This window comes from Macrobrachium nipponense, chromosome 31 (genome assembly GCF_015104395.2).
Source record: "Macrobrachium nipponense isolate FS-2020 chromosome 31, ASM1510439v2, whole genome shotgun sequence".
In the NCBI taxonomy this organism is placed as follows: Eukaryota; Metazoa; Arthropoda; class Malacostraca; order Decapoda; family Palaemonidae; genus Macrobrachium; species Macrobrachium nipponense.
Genome location: NC_061093.1, coordinates 9,378,018 through 9,402,021, shown reverse-complemented (window position 1 = coordinate 9,402,021; position 24,004 = coordinate 9,378,018). Strand labels below are relative to the sequence as shown.

The following is a 24,004-nucleotide window of genomic DNA, read 5'->3' as shown; positions in this document are numbered from 1 at the left end:
TGAGCAAAATGAGAATGCAAGAAAAGGATGGGTCAGCTGCGAAGAATTGTTGACGTCGTAGTACAGTGGCATAAAGGACAGAAATGGTTAGAAGTACTTAGGCAAGAATGTAAGACAATAAGCTGGAGTTAACAGCATCGATTTAGAGGTTTCAAAAGGAATTAGGAGAGGAAGACTTGAAACGTGCTGGATTGATGATTACTAAGACGTATAGGAATGAAAGGGCCAGTGATGTAGTGTTTGTAAGAAAATTCGACACGCCGCTTACGAGATTTTTATGTATGGGTATGAAGTAGCAAATGCTGTAGAAGCTTTCTAATATAAAAAGATTCTACCATGATTTAATAAAGAAAGTATTAATATGAGAAAAAACAGTTTTCCTGTCATGTCCTAGAGGACAGCCTCTGCTATGGTTAACGGTTTAACACTGAATAATATGTAGATATGTAAAACAGACAAATTACATGAAATGGAGGTTGCTTGCTTATACATTAGAGGAATTCAAGCATTTAGAAAGTTTGTCGAGTACTCACCTGCCCCTGACCCAAAGATATAACGTGGAAAGCCTCGTCTGGAATCTGTTTTTCCTCTGCGAATCTGCAGGAAGAATTTAACTTTGGAAATTCACGTTTAAAAACCATCAGGATGAATTCAACGCTCAAGACGAAATCAAGAATGTGAGGTCTAGGAACATTAACCAGTCTATATAAAAATAAGGATATGCATACTTCGAATACATGCCAATTTTGGGATGAACTATTTTCAGTGTGATGTGATTTCAGTTTTGTTGACAGGGCATATGCTGATAGTCAGGCATAATATTTCTACAAACGCAATAGTGACAGTAGGAGAAAAGGTGGTTGAGGTTGGAGATACAAAGGCAAAGGAATGACTGAAAGAGAGCTTTTGTAGTTGCTAGACGTTTGGCCTTAGGCTCTTACCTTTGGAGGGATGCCACTGGATCCGTTCCAGGAGAAAGGATGAAAATAAGAGGAGTCCTGCAGGTGGAGTCATCGAAGGAGGAAGAAATGTTGAATTGAGGTGGCGAGAGGTATTCCTCCCCTAGCTGCTTTTCAATCATGTCCTTTTTTCGAAAGTAGAGATAATAGAGGATTAATGACGGTTTTTTTTTACATTATTCCAATGAGTGAAAAGAAGAAAACAATAGGATATAAATATAGCGAGCATGAGAGAGAGAGAGAGAGAGAGAGAGAGAGAGAGAGAGAGAGAGAGAGAGAGAGAGAGAGAGTGTTATCCAATATATATATATATATATATATATATATATATATATATATATATATATATATATATATATATATATATATATATATATATATATATATATATATATATATATATACATTTACATATACACGAATACCTGTGGCATTCGCTTACATAATGAATTCATGTGATCTACTGTGATTTTTGAGCATGATATAGTATATAATGTATATACATATATATGTATATATATATATATATAATATATATATATATATATATATATATATAATAACATATCTAATAAAAGGAGCCCATAAAAACGCCAAAATATAGAAACCGCCGAGTACTAAATTAATTCGGAGACCTGCTGTCTCTCTCCCAGGTAGGTAATGAAGAGAGAGACAGAGTCTCTGAAATATAGTTCTTACTCTATATTTTGGCATTTGGATGGGCTCATTTCATTTGAAGGAAATCTCTTGTAACACAACATTTTTACCACTCATATAATACACACACACACATAGAGATGTGTGAATATATATATATATATATATATATATATATCTATATATATATATATATATATATATATATATATATATATATATTGTAATATCAGCTACTTAAATTTTTATCTCGTGGCTCCATTAAAGTAAACATTTATTAATTGCTGTCAATATTTTATCAGTTCATTTGAGCCTCGAATTCTTGGTCCGAGTTTTGTATTGTTGCGCTTCCCCCACTGAATGTTATTTGCTAATTGGTACTCCGCCCATGAAAAGTTCTCTTTACTTTCATGTACGAGTGCTTCGGTAGTTTCATCTTCTGTCTCCTGCCACGTTGGACTGTTTAAGAGGCAGATTTACATATTTTTCGTCTGGATGGAAGGAAGATTGCTTTCGGCTTCTCCTGTAGAGAAGTTCTCGCCCTTTTTCACGGCCCGTTGATCAGTGTGGCGATCACCACCTTGCACCATTGCTCTGCTACATAGATTTTGTTGGAAGTCTTGCTTCGAGTGGACTCGTCTGCTGCTGATGCATCAATGTCCTTGGATGCATACACCTGACCCCTTTTGTGACTGCGATTGCGTTCTCGTGCTTCCAAGTGTACCGAGACCATCGTCATCGTCTACGTCTTGAGTCCTCTCGACTAGTTATGGTGACGCCTCTAGAAACATTCTACAACGGCCGTTGTCTCGAGATCTTCTGAGAGTCGTTAGGAGGCCTTTTGGTCGTGAAGAAGAGTAAGCTTCCGATTATGTGTGTTCTTTTTATCCACGAATATACTCATTTCCTTGTGGTTAAGCAATAGTGTCCTGGGACGACTAAAAGCCGGAGTGCCATCGAAACTATCACTCGTTTACTAAACTGCTTCAGTGCTGGGATTGTGTTTTTGTCCGTACCGTGGGAACATATACATATGTAATGGTACATTTCCGTAAATATTGTGTTCAGTTAGGTTAAGCATTTCTTTCTTTCTTTAAGCTCTCACTTATTACTGACTTAGTGCGGAAGTTGTTTTTCTCCCTTCTCCTCGACACTTTCCCTTCCTCTAACTATCATTTGAGTGAAGGTTAGCTGTGAGTCTGAATGGTAGTTTTAAGTGTATGTGACTGTGCCCTCAGCCAATAATTCGAGGATGTGTGCAAGTAACTTCTTGTAATAAATTTGAATTTTTACGTTCGTTTTCAATTACCCCCTCAAAGTGTATTTTATCGTCTGTATTGCTGGTAAACTTTACTCTTTAGCCTACAAGCTATCGTAGTAAAAGCAATTTTGTTGGAAGGCCCAGGTAACGCCTGGACAAATTATTTTAAATTTTAAAGTAAAAATAAGTGCTTTTTTGTTAAATATCTCATCAGAATAACAGAGTTCCTAACATTTTGGCGACCTTGCCAGGATTAGTTACCAGCAATATAGCAATTAAGCACTTGAGGGGTTATAAGGAGATAAAAATTAGGTAATTGCTAATAGGTTTCACCCAAAGTAGGTAACATGGGTTCCCCAAAGGAAAACGTTGAGGGGGGGGGCGGCGATTCGTTTCTTAGAAGATGATGATTGGGAAAGAAGCTGTATGATTTAAAAAGGGATGATTTGTGGTTCTTTGCAGACTTCTTAGTTTGAGTCTCCCCACCGATATCAGGAAGGGTCCTTTGTTATGGGAGGTAGTTAAGGCTGTTAAAGCTTATAAAGAATCTATTTTGGAAGTAGTCATAGTGAAGAAACCCCTGGTAGCAATGAAAAACAGGACAGTGTTAGTCAGGAACTAGCAGGGACGTCAGGTGACTTAAAGTTAGATATCTTGAGGGAACAGAGTAAAATAAAAGATTTGGAATTTAAATCCTTACAATTGCGAGCAGAGGAGAGGGCTAAGGATAGGCAACCCACGAAAAGGAGTTATTAGAACTTCAGATAAGTTGAGTGTGATAACAGTACCTATAAAAATAATAATTTCAACTTGATGACTGCAATAAAGTTAATTCCTTGCTTTATCGAAGAGGATGTGCCTGAATTTTTCACGGCTTTCGAACGTATTGCTATTAAACTCTCGTGGCCTCGAGATATGTGGACGACTTTAGTGCAATGTAAATTGAAAGGTAAGGCTCAGCGTGTATACAATACACTTAGTGATGAACTTTCCTCAGATTATGATATTGTTAAATCCATTATATTGAAGCCTATGATCTCGTCCCAGAAGCATATCGCAAAATTCCGTGATTTAAGGAAAGATTTGGACACTACCTTTATTGAATTTGCCAGGAAGAAAGGACAATTTTTGAGGATTGGCTAAGGAGTAAGGAGTGGATAACTTTGATAAACTAAAGGAGCTCATCCTGATTGAGGAATTTAAGAGAATGGTATCTAAAGACCTTAAAATACATCTTGAAGAGCTCAAAATAGATTCTCTTCAAGAAATCGCAATTGCAGCTGACGAATATTCACTAGCTCATCGGCAGGAATCCGTGAAAAGGGAGATCATTTTGGCAAGGAAGTTTCCACACGACAATTTGAGAAAAGTAATAAGCCAAAAGAAACAAGCTTTGTAGTCAAAGATGAAAATAACTACTCTGGCGTAGAGAACAAGGTCAGTAGTATAATACCGCGGCGTAGTTTTTTTTCCAATAGTAAATAGATTTAGTAATAGAAGTACTACCGGTAGTAGTGACACTCTGGAGCGCAGGTCAAATATTACATGTTTTTGGTGTAGTCGAAAGGGGCATACCAAGGCAGAGTGTAGGGCAATGCAAAAATTCCTTGCTAGCCAAAACAGGGAAGCAATCAATCTGTTAACAGCTGAACAACCTTCAGAAGAAGAAACAAAGTGACTAAATTTCGTAAGTATATCTCGAATGGGTCTATTTTCATTAACAGTGACAAGAGGCTAGGCAGAGGTATTAAAATTTTGCGTGACACGGGAGCCGCACAGTCATTAATTTTAAGAAAATCTGTGCCTCAGGGTTTTGTGTTTGCCAGTAAATGATTTTGTGGTCTTGGAGGTTTTCCAAATACATTAGTATCGTGCCCTCTTGAAACACTTTATTTAGAAGCTGATTATTTTAAAGGTAATGCAAAATTAGCAATAGTGGATACTTTGCCTATTCCTGGAATTGACTTGATTTTTGCTAATGATTTGGTGGTTGAAATGAACTAAATGTTTTCCAATTTTATCTTTGATAGAGAAAGACTGTCTTTGTGATGGCTCTTTGCCAGAGTTTGGTGATCCTGTTTCCATTGTCATCGTTCTCGTTCAAAGGGGTAGACTTAGAAGAAATGGATTTAGACTTAGAAAGTGTAAATAGACAGGTAACTGACTCTGTGACTAGTGGCAAATTGAGTAGTATAATTTTTGATGATGTCGACTGGGAACCCGAGGCCTTGAAGGAAGCCCAATCAAGGGAATTTAATGATGTGACTACTGAATCTGTTGTAAATGATTTCTCCAAACCTTATTTTGTTAAAGAAGATGGTCTACTATATAGGGTCAGTAGAGCATGGAAGCTCCTGCTGACCAATATAGTAAAGGTGGTCCGTCAGTTGGTAGTTTCCCGAGAAGTATCGGAAGAAATTGTTATGGTTGTCTCATGAGAACAATCTTGCCGGACATTTCGGTGTCCGGAAGACGTTTTCAGAAGTTAGCCGAACATTTCTTCTGGCCTGGCAATGCGCACAGATGTAAAAAAACATGTCCACTCTTGTAACACCGCCAATCGTGGGTAAGCCAAATCAAAAGGTACCTAAAGCTCCTTTAATTCCAATTCCTGCTGTCGGGGAACCCTTTAGGGAAGTCATGGTAGATGTGGTTGGTCCGTTGCCGCGAACACGAAGTGGCAATGAGTATATTTTTGTCCATAATCGATAGGATGTCCCACGCTTCCCTGAGGCTATTCCCTTACGGAGAATAGGGAGTGAGAAAATCACGGAGGCATTAATTGTATTTTTTACTAGGTTTTGGTTTTCCCAAGGTTTTGCAAACTGATTGCGGTACAAATTTTACCAGCAGAAACTTTAAAAGGAAGATGGAGGAGTTAGGAGTTAAACATACAACCTCGACTCCCTATCATCCTGAAAGTCAGGGTCAAGTGGAGAGGTTCCACCAAACTTTGAAGAGTGTTTGAAGAAATTCTGTTTCGAGACTGGTAGCGAGTGGGACAAAGAATTGCCATATGCATTATTTTGCTATTAGATCTATTCCAAATGAAACTCTTGGGTTCTCTCCTTTCAATCTAGTCTTTGGTCATAGTGTGAGAGGTCCTCTTGATGTGGTCAGGGAGCACTGGAAGGGGAAACCCCGGAAATCAATGTACTGGACTATATTTCGAATTTGCAAGCTAAACTTCAAAATGCTTGGTCTTTTGCTAAAGAAAATTTGGCAAAAGGGCAAGCTGTAATGAAAAGTAATTACGACATAAAATCCAGACGCAGAGAATTTTCACCAGGTGACAGAGTTCTGGTTTTGCTTCCTATGCCTGGAATCCTCTCAAGGCACAATTTTCTGGGCCGTGGAGAATTTTAAAGAAAATGAGTGAAGTAAATTACTTAGTGGAGACTCCTGGACGTAGGAGGAAGTCTCAACATTGCCATATAAATATGTAAAACCTTATGTTAGTAGAAGTAGTGAAGAAGTAGAAGTATAAACCCAATTTCTTTAGTTGATGTGGTTACCGAAGTTGATGAAAAATTGACGATTGACCAAATATTTTATCAAATAATTCTGATGTCCTTAATACCTTTCTTCGAAATTTCAGCATTTGGATCCACCCCCCCAGATAAAGCTTCTTCCCTTGTTGACTTAATAAATCAATATAAAGACACCTTTTTCAGATGTATCGGGTTTGACTACTATTTTAGAACATGATGTAGACGTTGGGGGACACCCCGCCTATGAAACAATGCCCTTACAGGTTAAACCCCGTAAAGAGGGATATAGTTAAGGAAGAGGTTAAATACATGCTGGGACCAGAATTTGATAACTCCTAGCACTGTCCGTGGGAGTTCTCCTGTGGTTTCTTGTAAAGAAGGAAGGGGGTGGGCAAAATCGACTGTGTTTTGATTATCGTAAAATCAACGAGGTTACTAAAACAGATTCTTATCCTTTGCCTCGGGTGGAGGACTGTATCGACCCGTATAGGATCCGCTAAATTCATCAGCAAGTTTGACCTATTAAAAAGGTACTGGCAGGTCGGTCTTACTCCTCGGGCAAGGGAAATTTCAGCTTTTGTGACGGGTGATGGACTGTATGAGTGTTTAGTTATGCCATTTCGGAATGAAAAACGCAGCCGCCACCTTCCAGAGGTTGATGAACTTGGTAACCCGTGATTTGGGAAGGATGTGTTTGTCTACATAGACGATTTGGTGATCTACAGTGACGACTGGCCCACTCACATTAAACGAATTAAGGGGCACTGTTTGAAAGGCTTCGAAAGCTGGTCTTGTTATAAATTTAAGAAAAAGTAGTGACTTTGCTAGAGCCAAGGTTGTTTACCTAGGACATGAAATTGGACTGGGCGAAGTAGCTCCTAAAAAGGCGAATGTGGAAGCCATAACGATTTTTCCTGTCCCTACCAACCGGAGGTGTGAGAAGATTCCTCGGTATGGTAGGATATTACAACAGATTTATTAAAAATTTCTCTGACCTGGCCATTCCTTTAACTGATCTATTAAAGAAAATGTAAAGTTTGTTTGGGATAGTAATTGTCAGGCGGCTTTTGAAAAGTTAAAAGGTGCCCTGACAAGCTACCCACTTTTGCGATCCCCCGATTTTTCTTTCCCTTTCTCTTTAGACTACAGATGCGAGCGACAACCGGATTGGGTGCAGTGCTTCTCCAGAGAGACCAGGAAGGAATTAACAATCCAGTAGCTTTCTTCTCAAAGAAATTGTCACCAGCCGAGAGGAAATATTCGACAATAGAAAAGGAAGCCCTTGCTTTAATTAAAGCGCTAATCATTTTAACATTTATTTATCAAATCACTTCTCCCAAATAGAAGTTTACATGGATCACAACCCATTGATTTTCATTAACCGTTTTTAAGAACAAAAACTTACGAATACTTGATGGAGTTTAGTACTCCAGGAGTACAACCTTATTATTAAGCATACTGCTGGCAGAAAGAATATTGTGCCTGACGCTTTGTCTAGGGTTTATGAGAGTGAATGGTCATTAGTGTTTACTTTGTATATATATATACATATTTTTTTTGGCATTGTCTAATTATTTTTATTTCGATTATGCTTAGTCTAATTATGTTCACCTTTTTTTTTTTGGTTTTTTGGAATAGTTTAGAATTTGCTTTGGTACTCTATTAATTATCTTTAAGTTTACCATTTCTTTTATTATTAATGTAAGTTCACAATTCAGTTTTTTCTAAAAAAAAAATATTATTTTTTTTTTTCTTTTTTTTCTTATTGGTGGGGGCCTGTAATATCACTACTTAAATTTTATCTCGTGGCTCCATTAAAGTAAACATTTATTAATTGCTGTCAATATTTTATCAGTTCATTTGAGCCTCGAATTCTTGGTCCGAGTTTTGTATTGTTGCGCTTCCCCCACTGAATGTTATTTGCTAATTGGTACTCCGCCCATGAAAAGTTCTCTTTACTTTCATGTACGAGTGCTTCGGTAGTTTCATCTTCTGTCTCCTGCCACGTTTGGACTGTTTAAGAGGCGATTTACATATTTTTCGTCTGGATGGAAGGAAGATTGCTTTCGGCTCTCCTGTAGAGAAGTTCTCGCCCTTTTCACGGCCCGTTGATCAGTGTGGCGATCACCACCTTGCACCATTGCTCTGCTACATAGATTTTGTTGGAAGTCTTGCTTCGAGTGGACTCGTCTGCTGCTGATGCATCAATGTCCTTGGATGCATACACCTGACCCCCTTTTGTGACTGCGATTGCGTTCTCGTGCTTCCAAGTGTACCGAGACCATCGTCATCGTCTATGTCTTGAGTCCTCTCGACTAGTTATGGTGACGCCTCTAGAAACATTCTACAAACGGCCGTTGTCTCGAGATCTTCTGAGAGTCGTTAGGAGGCCTTTTGGTCGTGAAGAAGAGTAAGCTTCCGATTATGTGTGTTCTTTTTATCCACGAATATACTCATTTCCTTGTGGTTAAGCATAGTGTCCTGGGACGACTAAAAGCCGGAGTGCCATCGAAACTATCACTCGTTTACTAAACTGCTTCAGTGCTGGGATTGTGTTTTTGTCCGTACCGTGGGAACATATACATATGTAATGGTACATTTCCGTAAATATTGTGTTCAGTTAGGTTAGCATTTCTTTCTTTCTTTAAGCTCTCACTTATTACTGACTTAGTGCGGAAGTTGTTTTTCTCCCTTCTCCTCGACACTTTCCCTCTAACTATCATTTGAGTGAAGGTTAGCTGTGAGTCTGAATGGTAGTTTTTAAGTGTATGTGACTGTGCCCTCAGCCAATAATTCGAGTGTGCAAGTTAACTTCTTTGTAATAAATTTGAATTTTTACGTTCGTTTTCAATTACCCCCGCAAGTGTATTTTATCGTCTGTATTGCTGGTAAACTTTACTCTTTAGCCTACAAGCTATCGTAGTAAAGCAATTTTGTTGGAAGGCCCAGTAACGCCTGGACAAATTATTTTAAATTTTAAAGTAAAAATAAGTGCTTTTTGTTAAATATCTCATCAGAATAACAGAGTTCCTAACAATATATATATATATATATATATATATATATATATAATATATATATATATATATATATATATATTTATTTATACATAAGCTTGACCTTACCTGAATAGCGAGCGTGACCTTATCTGGCCTTATGCATCGAAGCACAGCCAGCCTCTCAAGGGCGCTCAGATCACGATAAGGCTCTGGGAAAGGCGTCTGATGAGGCACGGGAGACTCGTGCACCTCCTCCCAGAGCGGAAGGTTCTTGGTTAGGTGCTCATCTATGCCTGACAGGCTACATGCAAGAAAATGATGATTATCGTTTTTTGCAAGCAGCTTCACCAAAGGCCGCAGGAAATTATTCTTAGGATTTCAGAAAATTACTTCCACCACATAATGCCCGAATAAGTTTTACAAATGCAACAGTATACAAGATATCTGCGATAATCAGTGATCCGTGAGTCAATAACTAAATTGCATATAACAATACAGTGGACTCACCATATTCACGTTCTCGAAATTCACGGACTCACGTATTTGCGGATTTCTCTAAGGACCATATCTACCCATTATTCGCTTGTAATTCAGTATTCGCGGCATTTTTCTACGAGAAATATCCACAGATTACTGTACTTTCATATCAATTTCATGATTGAATGCCCTTTTTTTGTGGTAAAACTATTTAAAAACCATGTATAAGCATTTTTTTGCGGGTTTTTCTTGAGTTTGAACTAACAAAATAGGCAGTTCTAAGCATTTTTACGTACTTGCGGGTTCTAGCTATCACGGGGGATCTAGAACGCATCCCCTGCGAATACGGGGACGTCCAATGTATTCATAAAAAAAGCATAAATCAAATTGTGTAAAAGAATTCAGTGGTAATAATCACATTTTTCCTTTAATAACATATACCAGAATCGGCCAAAACTGCCATACCTTTCACATCTCCCGGCCTGGATGAGTTGGTGCCAGGCTCTGTCCGAAAGCCACGACGTTGGAGGAGAACCTGTGGAGCTGTCAATGAGGCCTTTTCCTCCGGTTAGTAAGAAGCGCCACACGTCTTCGTTAAGAGAACCCTGAAAATAAAACGGCAAATACTCATTATGAAGTCTGCATTTCTTGACTATTACCTAGCACAGTGTTGTCCAAACTGGGGTCCGCATACCCCGGGGGATACGCAACATAGATCATGAGGGTACGTGAACAAACAAGGAACTCACACACACATACACACACACACAACAGAAACATCCCATCAGTGAACATCAGCCTCGCATCTCACATAAAGTTGTGTAAGTAATTTTCAAGCGGGGTCTACGTAACAGTAAGAGAAGGTAATAAAGGGTACAATAGGCGAAAATGTTTGGACAACACTGACCTAGTACATACAGTGATTCTTAAACTGAGGAACGTTCCCCCAGAAGCTTCCAAAGGGGGCACAAGTACAAAGTCTGCATTTACTGACTATTTTATCTAGTACAGTGATTCTTAACTGGGGGGCCACGCCCCCAGAAGCTTCCAAGGGGGCCACAAATAGGGGTGTCAAATGGTGCCAAGGGGGCCACAAGTAGTGTTGCCAAATAGTTCCTATTATATTCTTAATTTGTGATGTAAATTGCATTATCACTGCCTCTATATGTATTCTAATTATCTCAAAACATGCCAAAAATTCATAATATATGTCAATTTTCATTTCTAATTTTATTTATGAATTGTCTTTTATTGGCTTGCCGCCTGGCTGAGCGCGGGAAAATCTTATGGCGCTAGCAAGCTGAGCAGAGAACGAATGTCAAGGGAAAATCATTTTTCATTATGGATGAAGTATAATAGTATATAAATAGACAACATTTTGTTTATAGTTGGCAACAATTTCTGGGGTAGGGGGGAACATGGGATGTATACATAATGAAGATAAGGGCACAAGGCAAAAAAAATTTAAGTATCACTGATCTAGTACCTTGTATGCCGCTGACCATCATTGCTGAATTTAGACTAACTTCACTTACTCAAAATTAATCTAACAACTACTGTACTTAAGAGTAGATTACCCTGATCAAATTCTATGCATGAAGTTATTCCTGTCTCGCTTAATATCCTGCTGCTGCACTGGGGATCTCCAGAACACCAAGATGTAAAGAAAATATCCAAATTACTTTTCACATAAAAAACTGGCCATTCGACTACAAAATCGAGTGTCTGTTTTCTAGTCCAAAACTCTCTCTCTCTCTCTCTCTCTCTCTCTCTCTCTCTCTCTCTCTCTCTCTCTCTCTCTCTCTCTCTCTCTCTCTCTCCCGAAATATACATTACCTGTGCTTGCTGAAGTCTCACACACAAGATGAAGGAGAAGAGCATCTTGTCTTTCTCAAAGAGAGATCGGCTGACTGACAGAAAAATGGCTCTTGTTAAATACGAATTCAGCAATTCGATTCTTGACTCGACGTTTTCGCTTGTGGCCGAACTCCTAATGGACTGCAAAAAGAAATGTATAACTTAAAGATAATGAGCGTTTCAAGAACATCACATTTTCGAACTAAAATGTATGGAAAATTTGAGAAGTTTCCACAGAATAGTCACGTTTTCCTCTTGACATCTCAATGACTATTCTCCTGCCCTGTGGGAATTTTCTCGTCTCTTCTTATCTAGCTACGAGATGTCCACATTGCGAGTCAGGACGAGGGTGTACCCCACCTCGTTGGCTCTTATGATATGGATCAAGTCTAGAAACCTTTGTGAGGGCATGGAACCAGTCACAATACATATTCTAACCGCTCTCGTGATTAAGCATGGAGCAGGATAGTAGCTCCTCGTGGCGTCTGAAAGCCTTTCCCCGACTTGAATCTAGATACTCGAATTATGTCTCGGCTTTCTTAATAGTGAATTCATTCCAACAATCCTGCCCATCCTTTGGATACGAATGATGACGTCATCGATAATCTGACAATCACTGTGTGGCGGCAACAACCTCATCACGATTACATCTTGAGAAATGAATGTGTTAGCAAGGAGACCTCTGAATACTGTATAATCTGAGGTCATAAGAAGTATAAGCAGTCCAACTAGAATCGTTGACGGCTGTGAAATTACCTTTTAAATAGCAAATCGCTTCATTCCCTGACATCTTCATTCTTTTTTACTAGTGTTTTTTTTTTTTTTGAGTGCTTTATATACCTGTGATATTTCGCATGACTTTGACGTATATTTTTTTAATGCCTTAGCCCATGCCCATGCATTTCATTTCAACCTTTTCGTTTGGCTTTGGTTCAGAGTAAGCAGTAACAGGAGAGTCAGATATTCAATATTCACAGACATCCCATTTCATGGAGGCTCCTTTACAATATGTACATTACTAACAAAGGAGGAGCATTTTACTCATGCCTTCACATACCTGATGGTAGAGACTGATAAACCAGGCCAGGGAGTACTGGTACATGGGTTCTATAGCTGCCATATCCGAGACGCAGAAGAAAAGAACGGAGGCATGAATGGCTACCGGCTGGTATGCACTGCGGGCTTCGTCGATTTCCATCTCGGTCTGTTGGACAACCTCCTCCTTAGCAGATATCTCCTGTGACAGAACCTGTGCAGTGATTGAAAACACAGAAGTTAGACATGGAACGCAGGTGACAGGGGACATGGGAGTGCCTATAAAAAACAGACTACTTTTTTTTTAAGCTTAAGGGACATTGCTAAAATTATCTTCAAAAGAACTGGAAAAAACTAGTAGAATTGTATAAATTACTGTTGAAGATGGGGAAGCAGTCTCAATATATGGAATAGAGGTGCAGTGACTTCAAGTATTTTGCTCTTGGGTGTCTGCTTACTCTCCCTAAGACTCACTTGGTTACCAGTATGAATTTGATAATTTCCTTTTGATGGAATGACAATGGCAGTTGTATTGTCATTAAAAGATTAACCTCTCTTTTCATCTCTTGCATAAAAATGAAGTATGAAAGTCTCAATAGCTTTCAATTTCTACTTTTAAACTCTGCAGGGGGTCTTTCTACATAATGGTGATTACAACAATTGGTGATGGAAATTTACCCGAACACCTTATTTCTTATCCGCACTTATGCTCTCCAGATCTTAGTTACATCGTTACCAGCCTCATCATCATAGTTCTAAGTCTCATGAAGCAACCTTACCTTGCTGGAGGACATAATATCAATTGCTTTATCATCTTCAAGATCTTATCATCATAGTTCTAAGTCTCATGAAGCAACCTTACCCTGCTGGAGGACATGATATCAATCGCCTTTTCATCTTCGAGAAGATTTTGGCCGGCAGTCGAAAGAACCTCGAGGATTTTCTCCTGGGTCTCTTGCAGTGCGCGGCGATTATGAGCAGACTCCACCAATAGCCGGTTCTTCCGTTCTTCAAGCTGAGGCCTTTCGTGGGCCACAACCAGACCTAACAACTGGTTCTCCAGACCGAGCTGGGTAATAAGGAAGTTCACAAGGACAACCTGAAAGCATTTAGGAATGACATTTCTGACCTCTACGAAGTTCAGAATCTCATTCAGAACTTTGCATCAGAATAGTAGATGCAAGGTTCTGAGTGGGTTTAGCAGATGGTTTCATCTTCATCATCATCATCAATACTGTACTACTGATGATTTTCATAAAATTATTTCCATGACATTGGTAAAAGTCCATGAAAAAGCATTTCATTTTAACCAGAAAAAAAAAAGCTTTGGAACTTGTATTGAAATACGCAACAAATAACCTATTCGCAACTGTGAGGAAAAATAGAAAATACAGAAACCTGTGATATTTCAGTAAGAGAAAATTATATGCCGAAAATCCATATAAACAGGGCAACACGTGAGCAGACTTACCATATGTAAAATCAAGAGATATTTTATCCCAATAAGAAGAAACAATGGTATTTACCTTGACGGTAATCTGCGGGAGGTAATGGGGATTCCTCAGCCTCGTCGTGAAATAGAGTTTGAAGCCACTGCGGAACTCGATCTGATGCTCACCGAAACGGACGTGGTCCACACCTTGCTGTTTGTACGTCTGCTTCAGCAGCACAGGATCTTGCGGGCAAATGAAATACTTGTCAAGGGACTCTTTGCTTACCAACAATTATAAAATAACATTCTTCATCAGTGCATCGCTACTATTTACATTCTTGTCGCAGGTATCTCCCATAACTGTATCATTTTTCCCATTTAAAGATTTCCCCTATCTTCTTGTTATGATATTCCTATCAAGTCCTTTTCATTGACTTGTTTTTCCATATACTCTCACCAGTCATACACTCATTTCACTTACCTTTCTTTCCTCGTTCACTTAAAAGGATTCCCTCAGAGAGGTCTGTCAGTTACATCACTTCCTGCATATTTCTAAACCTGCATAAAAGTAGTACTTGTACCTCGTTCTGGTCCTTCTCAGTCCACTTATTCCCAATCTAAAGTTACTCACATTATTACTATTATTAAAACTAACCAAAGAAACGTGAATCACACCTCTTCAAGGGATGTGAAAATGGAAGCCATGTAAAGTTAAACGACTTGGATAGCTAGGGTGTGAAGGGACCCACTGGAACGGATGAAAAGTCAAAGGCAGAAAGTAATGTGGTCGACCCCACGGATACATTGCAAAGAAACTACGGTGCTGTGCAAAGTGCGCAGCTCAGGGCCTCTCAGCATAGCTGCAGTTTTTGAATTTTCAGACATTTTTCTGGGCGCTCAAGTCGAGCTCGACCCCACAAACCTTTAAATGGGCATCAAAATAACGAAACCTATCCAAGGTTAACCACAACATGAATTTGAGACCCGTTTCTGTCAGTCAGCGTTTCCTACTCCCTAAGTGGAATCTGATCACTCAATCTCTCCATACCTAGAACTGGATCGATGTCCTCTCCAACACCTTCGATCAGCAGGGGCACTCCTTTCTGCAGTGCCTCTTCCACCGTCCTGATGAAGGAAGGGTCCGTCTGTTTCGTCACCAAGAGCCCGTTTTCTTTCTCCATGTTCATGATCCATTTATTGGCTTGACCTGTAAGTGACGAAGTGAGTCAGAAGTAGCAAAATATCCATTTGGGGGTGGGGGAGTGCCGGGTTGAGGGGAGAAATATAAACACTGGTTCTCGAAATCTGTTAAAAACTCTACATAGGCTTTGCTATGAGAAAGCAAATATTATACTACAAAAAACACCGTTGTAGGTCAGTATAATTTTTTTAGCATTATTTCAGAAAATACTATTAAATAAATCACTTGATTACTGTACAAGCATGTTATTCATAAACAAAAGTTAATACAGCAAAAGGAGGTTTCTATATACTATAGGACCTGAATTTTTAGAACCTTTATTATTGTAATTCAGTATAATTTTTTTAGCATTATTTCAGAAATTACTATTAAATAAATAACCTGATGATTGTACAAGCATGTTATTCATAAACAAAAGTTTATACAGCAAAAGGAGGTTTCTATATACTATACAACCTAAATTTTTGGAACCTTCATCATTGCGGGATGAACTCCTCGAGACCCCTTTTGCTTTCAGTCTTAAGAGTGCTTGTTCTTACTGAAACAACATAGGTACCAAAGTCATAATTACGCTGTTAATTCATCCTTCCAGCAATTAGGAAGTGTTTTCAGTATCTTGAAAGTCATGTCTGTATGATGCGTCCGTCATTCTTAACTTACGGGTTTATCCATAGCCTACGCATTCATCAGGTTTATTCGAACACTTGCCATAATTCCCAGTCCTATTTAGAAGTGGGTCTGTTTGAAGTATTACTAACCCCTCAATTCGCGGTTGTAAAGTACGTTCAAATCCACATTCAGCCAGATAATCTATCAAAAATCCAAACCTGTCAAATAGGTTCGTACTAGGCAATGATTTATGGGTCTGACACTTGCCTTCTAACCTTGTGGAAAGTAAGGTTCATCATGATGGCCATAAAGTCCTAATTACTCTTGTCGATTTGCTTACAGTTACATATGTATTAGAAGTGTTAACCTTGTGAGTTAAGAGATCATAATTACCTCCACGAGTCTGGCTCACGCTTATAAAATTATGTATATCTTGTTTTAACCAGACCACTGAGCCGATTAATAGCTCTTCCAGGGATTAGATGTTCTTACGTGGCCAGGAACAACTGGTTACCTAGCAACGGGACCTACAGCTTATGTGAGATCCGAACCACATCATATCGAGAAATGAATTTCTAATCGCCAGAAATAAATTCCTCTGATTCCACGTTGGCAGAGCGGGGAAGCGAACTTGCGACTTCTGCTCAAGGTAATAAATGATTACAATTACACCAAGGGATTATTCAACCATATTCGTCCTGCAGATGCATTTAGTGACATCCTTCCTTTTCAAGTTGAATAGGAGTTGTCCTTCATCAACAGACACTTTCACTATCTTATAGAAGCCACATTCATATACTATAATGTTAATGAAAGGGTCACTCACCTTGCGGGTCTATCATGAGTGGGAATCGCCTCGAGTACGCGACAATGATGCCGTTATCGACGGAGAACTCATCGACGGGTAAACCTGCCAATTGCCAAGTCCGACTCTGCACTGTGTCGCCCAATGTGTCGTAGAGAGAAAACGTCGGACTGCAGGATATCCCAAGCTCCTGACAGTGAGAGTGCCACTTCTTGACACATTCCTTAAACGGGAAATACGAGAAATGACTTAAAGGATACTAAACCATAAAATAAAAACCCTGACGACAGAATGGGATGAGAATCTTTGTCTATTTTAAGACCTTTTTTTCTTGACACATTCCTTAAACGGGAAATACGAGAAATGACTTAAAGGATACTAAACCATAAAATAAAAACCCTGACGACAGAATGGGATGAGAATCTTGTCTATTTTAAGACATTTTTTTCTGACAATAAGAGCTGTCTTTCGTTCTAACCCAAAATGATCAGTTGTGGAAAAAAAACAAAGCGAAATACAATTAAAGTCAATCATAATACTAATCAGTTCTTGCATGAAGTATTCCAACCACTTATAATGTTAAAACAACCTGTTTCAAAGTGCACAGAAAACAGTTTTATATTTAAGGGAAGGAAAGAGCTCTGGTGACAGGCGCTATGACATCGCAATATCACAGCACCTAAGTGATGAGCCACAGGCATTAATGTAATGGTAAGGGCAATGGTATTATACACCTCCATACATACATAAATGTTAAAGGTAATAGTATACATCTCCATAAATACATACATACATGATCTAAATGTGTGTCGTCAGAAATGTATTTTTATTTTCATTATATCTATTATTTCAAGACAATATTCCTCCTTCCTCCTTCTACACACAAATACACACACAATATATATAAATCTATATATATATATATATATATATATATATATATATATATATATAGATATATATAGAATATATATAGATCTAAAATATATATATATAATATATATATATATATCTATATCTTATCTCTATATATATATATCTATATATATCTATATATATATATATATATATATATAAAATATATATATATATATATATATATATATATATATATATATATATATATATATATCTATATATATTATATATATATATATATATATATATAGATAGATATAAGTTTATATATAGATATATATATCTATGTCTATATATATATATATATATATATATATATATAGATATATATATATATATATATATATATGATATCTATCTATCTATATTATATATGTATATATATATTATAGATATATACTTATATATATATATATATATATATATATATATATTATATAGATAGATATATATATATATATATTATTACTATGTATATATATAATAATAATATAATAATAAAAATAATATAATGATATATTATATATATATAATATATATATATATATATATAATATATATAGATAATAATACTATATATATAGATAGATAGGATTAATATATTAATCAATATATAGATATATATAGATAATATATATATATATATTATATATCTATATTATATATATAGATCATTATATATTTATATATAAGATATATATATAGTATGTATATATAGATATATATATATATATATATATATTATATATATATCATATATAATATATATATATAAGTCATATCACATTTCCGTGATTCATATACATATATCGAGCTACAATGTCCTTTAATATCTAATTCGCTCTACCTCGGAAATTAATATATTTTCATATATGCTTAACCGAAGGGGAAATTTTTTTCTCGATAATAGATTTGCCTGGACCAGGGGGGGGGGCGGTGAACCTATGGATCCTTTCAAACCCAGGACTTCAGTGAAGCTTTACCTACTACACCACCGCGAGAGGCTCTCGCGGTGGTGTAGTAGGTAAAGCTTCAATGACGTTCCTGGGTTTGAAAGGATCCTAGGGGTTCGCGCCCTGGTCCAGGCAAAATCTATTATCGAGAAAAAATTCCCCTTCGGTTAAGCATATATGAAAATATATTAATTCCGAGGTAGAGCGAATTAGATATTAAAGGATATTGTAGCTCGATATATTATTATGTATATAAATAATAATATATAATATATATTATATATATGTTATTCTATATATATAGAATACATATATATATATATATATATATATACTTATTATATAATAATATATGTATGTATGTGATATATATATATATTATCGATATTTTATAATATATATAATATAATATATTATATATAAATATAATATTTATATCTAGTATATTATATATATATATATAATATAGATATATATAGATAATATAGAGATATAATATCTATATTATAATATATATATTATATAATATATAATAATATATATATATATATAAATCCCCAAGGATTTGAATGTTTTCAACATAAACGTTGTTTTCAGTCATTTTAATGTTAGGGTTGGTAATGAAAATATTCTCCCCGCGAAGAGTGTGTCTGCATATTATACGAAATTCTCTTGAAAAAAATAAAAACTGATAAAAATTACGAAAGAAACTGGGAAAGTCAACTTGCTTGTACAACGAATCAAGCAGCAAAAAAAATGCCTTTTTTGCAGATGTATTTTTTGCAGATGTCTTTTTTTGTGCAGCGTCAGAGATTCAGCTTATCCTATTAACCGAAGGGAAAATAGAAGTTCACTGTCACAGATAAAAGATACGTCCCGGAATTTTGATTTAACGAGTTTAAAATTGGAGAAGTTTTTAAACTGAACGGCTTGTGGTCTTTTTCAACTTGATGCTTTTAAAGCTTTTAAAAAAGAGAATCAATTTTGATGGACATAATCATCCATATTAATCGAAGGGAAAATAGAAGTTCAATGCCACAGATAAAAGGTACGTCACGGAATTTTGATTGAACGAATCAATAATTGGAGAAGATTTAAACTGAAGTCTTTTGTCTCTTTCAGTTTGATACTTTTAAAACTTCATAAATAAAGATATTCAAATTCAGGTTTATTTATACACAATTTGGTAAATTGAATTGTAGCCCTTTCAAAGTTCTGAACATTAAGGCTAAGTTGCTTCCGTTTGAGACCGGTTTATCTTGGCTGAATCCTTTCTTTTATTGCCCTTCGACAGCTAACCATCTGGTGGTTCTCATTTTTTATTTTACCTCTAGCCTTCTTCTAACCTGTGTTTCATTTTTGCCAAGCCCCGATGCGTGATTAAGCACCAACGAGCTTGATACGGATCATATGCTGAATGTTATTTTTATTTCCTGAGGTTTTCCTATATACTAAATCACTCGTGTCTCCTGTGAATTTCTGCGCATATATATTATATATATATATATATATATATATATATGAATATATATATATATATAAAGCAAATACATGGAGAGCAAGTCGATTTGGATTTTTTAAAAATAGAGTGCAGAACGATTTGGAATAAAAAAAAAAATGGGAGTGCATAACGACTTGGAATAAAAAAAGTAGAGTGCAGAACGACTTAGAATGAAAATAGAGTGCAGAAGCGACTTGGAATAAAAAAAAAAAAAAAATGGAGTGCAGAATGACTTGCAATTAAAAAATAGAGTGCAGAACGACTTGGAATAAAAAAAAATGGAGTGCAGAATGACTTGCAATTAAAAAATCGAGTGCAGAACGAATTGGAATAAAAAATAGTGCAGAACAGAACTTGGAATAAAAAAAATAGTGCAGAACGACATGGAATAAAAAAATAGAGTGCAGAACGACTTGGAATGAAAAAAAAGTGCAGAACCGACTTTGGAGTCCCCTGGAGTGCTAAATGACTTGAAATTTAAAAAAAAATTAAGAGTGCAGAACGGGCTTGGAATAAAAAAAAAAATAGAGTGCAGACGCTTGGAATAAAAAAAGTGCACAACGACTTGGAATAAAAAAAATTGATTGCAGAATGACTTGGAATAAAAAAAAAAATATATAGTGCAGAACGACTTGGGGAAAAAAAAAAAAAAAAAGTGCAGAACGACTTGGAATTAAAAAAATGGAGTGCAGAACGACTTGGAATAAAAAAAAAAATAGAGAGCAGAATGACTTGTAAAAATAAAAAAAAAAAGATAGAGTGCAGAACGACTTGGAATAAAAAAAAAATAGAGTGCAGAATGACTTGAATAAAAAAAAATATAAAGTGCAGAACGACTTGGAATTTAAAAAAAAAAAAAAAAAAAAAAAAAAAAAGTGCAGAACGACTTGGAATAAAAAAATAAAAAATTAGAGTGCAGAACGACTTGAATAAAAAAATTTGCAGAACTACTTGGAATTTAAAAAAAAAAAAAAAAAAAGAGTGCAGAACGACTTGGAATAAAAAAAAATGAGTGGCAGAACGACTTGGAAAAAAAAGAGTGCAGAACGACTTGGAATAAAAAAAATAGAGTGCAGAAAGACTTGGAATAAAAAAAAAACAAATGTCTTTTGTAAGCAGAACGACTTGGAATAAAAAAAATGGAGTGCAGAACGACTTGGAATAAAAGAAATTGGAGTGCAGAACGACACAGAATTAAAAAATAAAAATACATGGGGTGTGGAATGACATAGAATTTTAAAAAATGGAGTGCGGAACGACCTGGAATGAGAAAAAAATGGAGTGCGGAACGACTTCGAATTAAAAAAAAAAAGGGAGTGCAAAAGGACTTATAAATTGTATAAATAGCATTCAGACGATCTGTACCAAGCATATATATAATATATATATATATATATATATATATATATATATATATATATATATATATATATATATATATAGACTGGTAAAAATGTTCTGTAACAACAGAATTCCATCTAATAAAAGGAGCCCATAAAAACACTTTTCTCTCTACCTTTTGGTTTTGGTTTTTTGTTTTTTTTATGGGCTCCTTTTATTAGATATATATATATATGTGTGTGTGTGTGTGTGTGTGTGTGTGTGTGAATTAAAGTAAAAAATTAAGTAGAACTCTTAAGCTTCTCATTATTCTGGACAGCATCAAAACAACAGGAATCTAAAACAGCGTCTCTTTGTTATTTCCATCTACGTATTGTAAGAAATAAAGTTCGAGTTATGGGAGTTGCAATAACGGAATCGGAAAATAAATTCTTCTCTCCTCCGAATAACATCATCAAAGAGGTTCAGCAGCAGCAGCAGCCACGTGCGGGAATGCTAACAACGCCTTCGTAGCATTATTTGATCGACTCAGGCCTCCGGATTTCCATCTTGAAAACCCTCTATGAAATCAGGCTGCACTGGAGCAAGAAGTGACGCTCACCATCTGCCAGCGCTTCTCTAAGCATGTTGATTTAACGCGAAGACTGCTCTCATTAACCAAGCACGCTTGCAGAACCGTCTCGAGACACCTGAACGTGTTGTGCAAACTGCCTAAAGAGAGTTTATGCATTCAATTCCGTTCTCAAAACGGGCGACCGATGAAGGTCGCGTGCACAGTCAAGCTTCTAAATATACCGAAAATGACTGAAGATTTTGACAGCTTTAGCTTTCTGGTCTAAAAGACGATGGATTATTGCCAGGCACGAGAGCCAACAATATGAGCAGCGAAATGGCGTAAAAGTGAAGTATATCCTAGTTTTAACCAGACCACTGACTAGTTAACAGTTCTCATAGGGCTGGGCCGAAGGATTATTGAACATTTTTACGTAGCTAGGAACCAATTGGTTACCTAGCAACGGGACCTACAGCTTATTGTGGGATCCGAACCACATTATATCGAGAAATTAATTTCTAATTGCCAGAACTAAATTCCTATGATTCCACGTTGGCAGAGCGGGGAATCGAGATCGCGACAAGCGAATTGGTAGGCAAGCACGTAAACCGCTTGTCTAGCGAGGAACCTCGAATTGGCGTCAAGAACCTAACCTGTCTGTAGTCGACTGTGAAGGGCCCCAGGTAGGCTATGATGGCAGCGGCGATCAGGACGTCCCCGACGACGTTCTCCAAGCTCTCGCTCAGCTGTTGCGCTTCGCTGCTCCATCTGCACAATGCAATGAGATCAATCAATCAGAATAGAGTGACTTACTTTAAACTATATATATAAAAAGGAGCTACGAAACCACTTATGAAGACATCGGTATAAAGTTGTCATTTTTAGATTAAAATGACATTTTATTGCATACTTACCGAACATTTATATACAGCTTTAAGATCAATCAAGGAGAATAGAGTGACTTACTTGAAACTATATATATATATATATATATATATATATATATATATATATATATATATATATATATCGATATATATATATATATATATATATAGTATATATAAAAAGAAGGTACGGAAAAACCACTTATGAAGACAACGATATAAAATTGTCGTTATTTTTATAATAAAATGACATTTTATTGCATACTTACCGAACAATTATATACAGCTTTACTTAATAACAGTTCGGTAAGCCATTCAAATATCGGAACGCCCTTTCCCTTCACTACCCATTTGTCATTTTGATTAAACGATGAGGACCTTGGCACCACGTTCAAATGATGATGCCTTTCAATTCGTTAATTCAGAAGAAGAAGAGAGCTTCCCTACCTGTCCCTTTCTCCTCCTAAGCCTCCGATGAGCCTCTCTGATCTGTCCCTCTTCTGTTCACACCTGACGATGGAATCCTCGAGATCTTTCTTCTCCTTCTGTTTCTTCGTGAACTCGTCATTCAGGGCCTGCAGTTTGTCTGTCACCTAAATGAAGAGCATAATCTTACTGTAATGGTCATAATGTCTGTCCGTCCGTCTGTCATTCAATCACGGCCAAACGGATGGCTCTTGATGGGCATGCAACTTGGCACGGGTTATAGGTTGGGGACCCCTAAGATGGTTTATAATGGGGTTTCATCCTACCTCCCCACCCCCACCCCCCACCCCCAATCCAAAGCGGGTGGGGGTGAGAAGGGATTCTCTGAAACGGAGCTGGTTCTGCCCGTGAAACGAGGCTACTTGTGCCCGTAGACTTATTTAATTTACGAATTTTCATACATTATATCTGTGCTTAAAAAATTACAGTAGATGCACGTGACTTCATGAATAAGCGAATCCCATGGGAAAATGATATTCAGAAATCCAAGCGATTTCGTCTTTAGATATGTGGTTGATATCTTCTGTATTTGGCCGGTTCACGAAAATCTCCAGGAATTCCTTAATAATCTCAATAATTTAG

General features: G+C 36.7%; 1 protein-coding gene across 1 annotated transcript in view; it reads right to left on the bottom strand.

The window, feature by feature from the left end:
* LOC135206597 (dynein axonemal heavy chain 3-like) overlaps positions 1-24,004 on the bottom strand; it is a 270,995-nt gene that overhangs the window by 54,609 nt on the left and 192,382 nt on the right. The window contains 12 exon segments of the mRNA XM_064237937.1: positions 534-597; positions 942-1,084; positions 9,494-9,668; positions 10,310-10,449; positions 11,681-11,842; positions 12,759-12,950; positions 13,599-13,835; positions 14,263-14,411; positions 15,217-15,375; positions 16,805-17,006; positions 22,703-22,817; positions 23,384-23,529. Of these exon segments, the coding sequence (XP_064094007.1) occupies positions 534-597; positions 942-1,084; positions 9,494-9,668; positions 10,310-10,449; positions 11,681-11,842; positions 12,759-12,950; positions 13,599-13,835; positions 14,263-14,411; positions 15,217-15,375; positions 16,805-17,006; positions 22,703-22,817; positions 23,384-23,529 (1,884 nt within the window).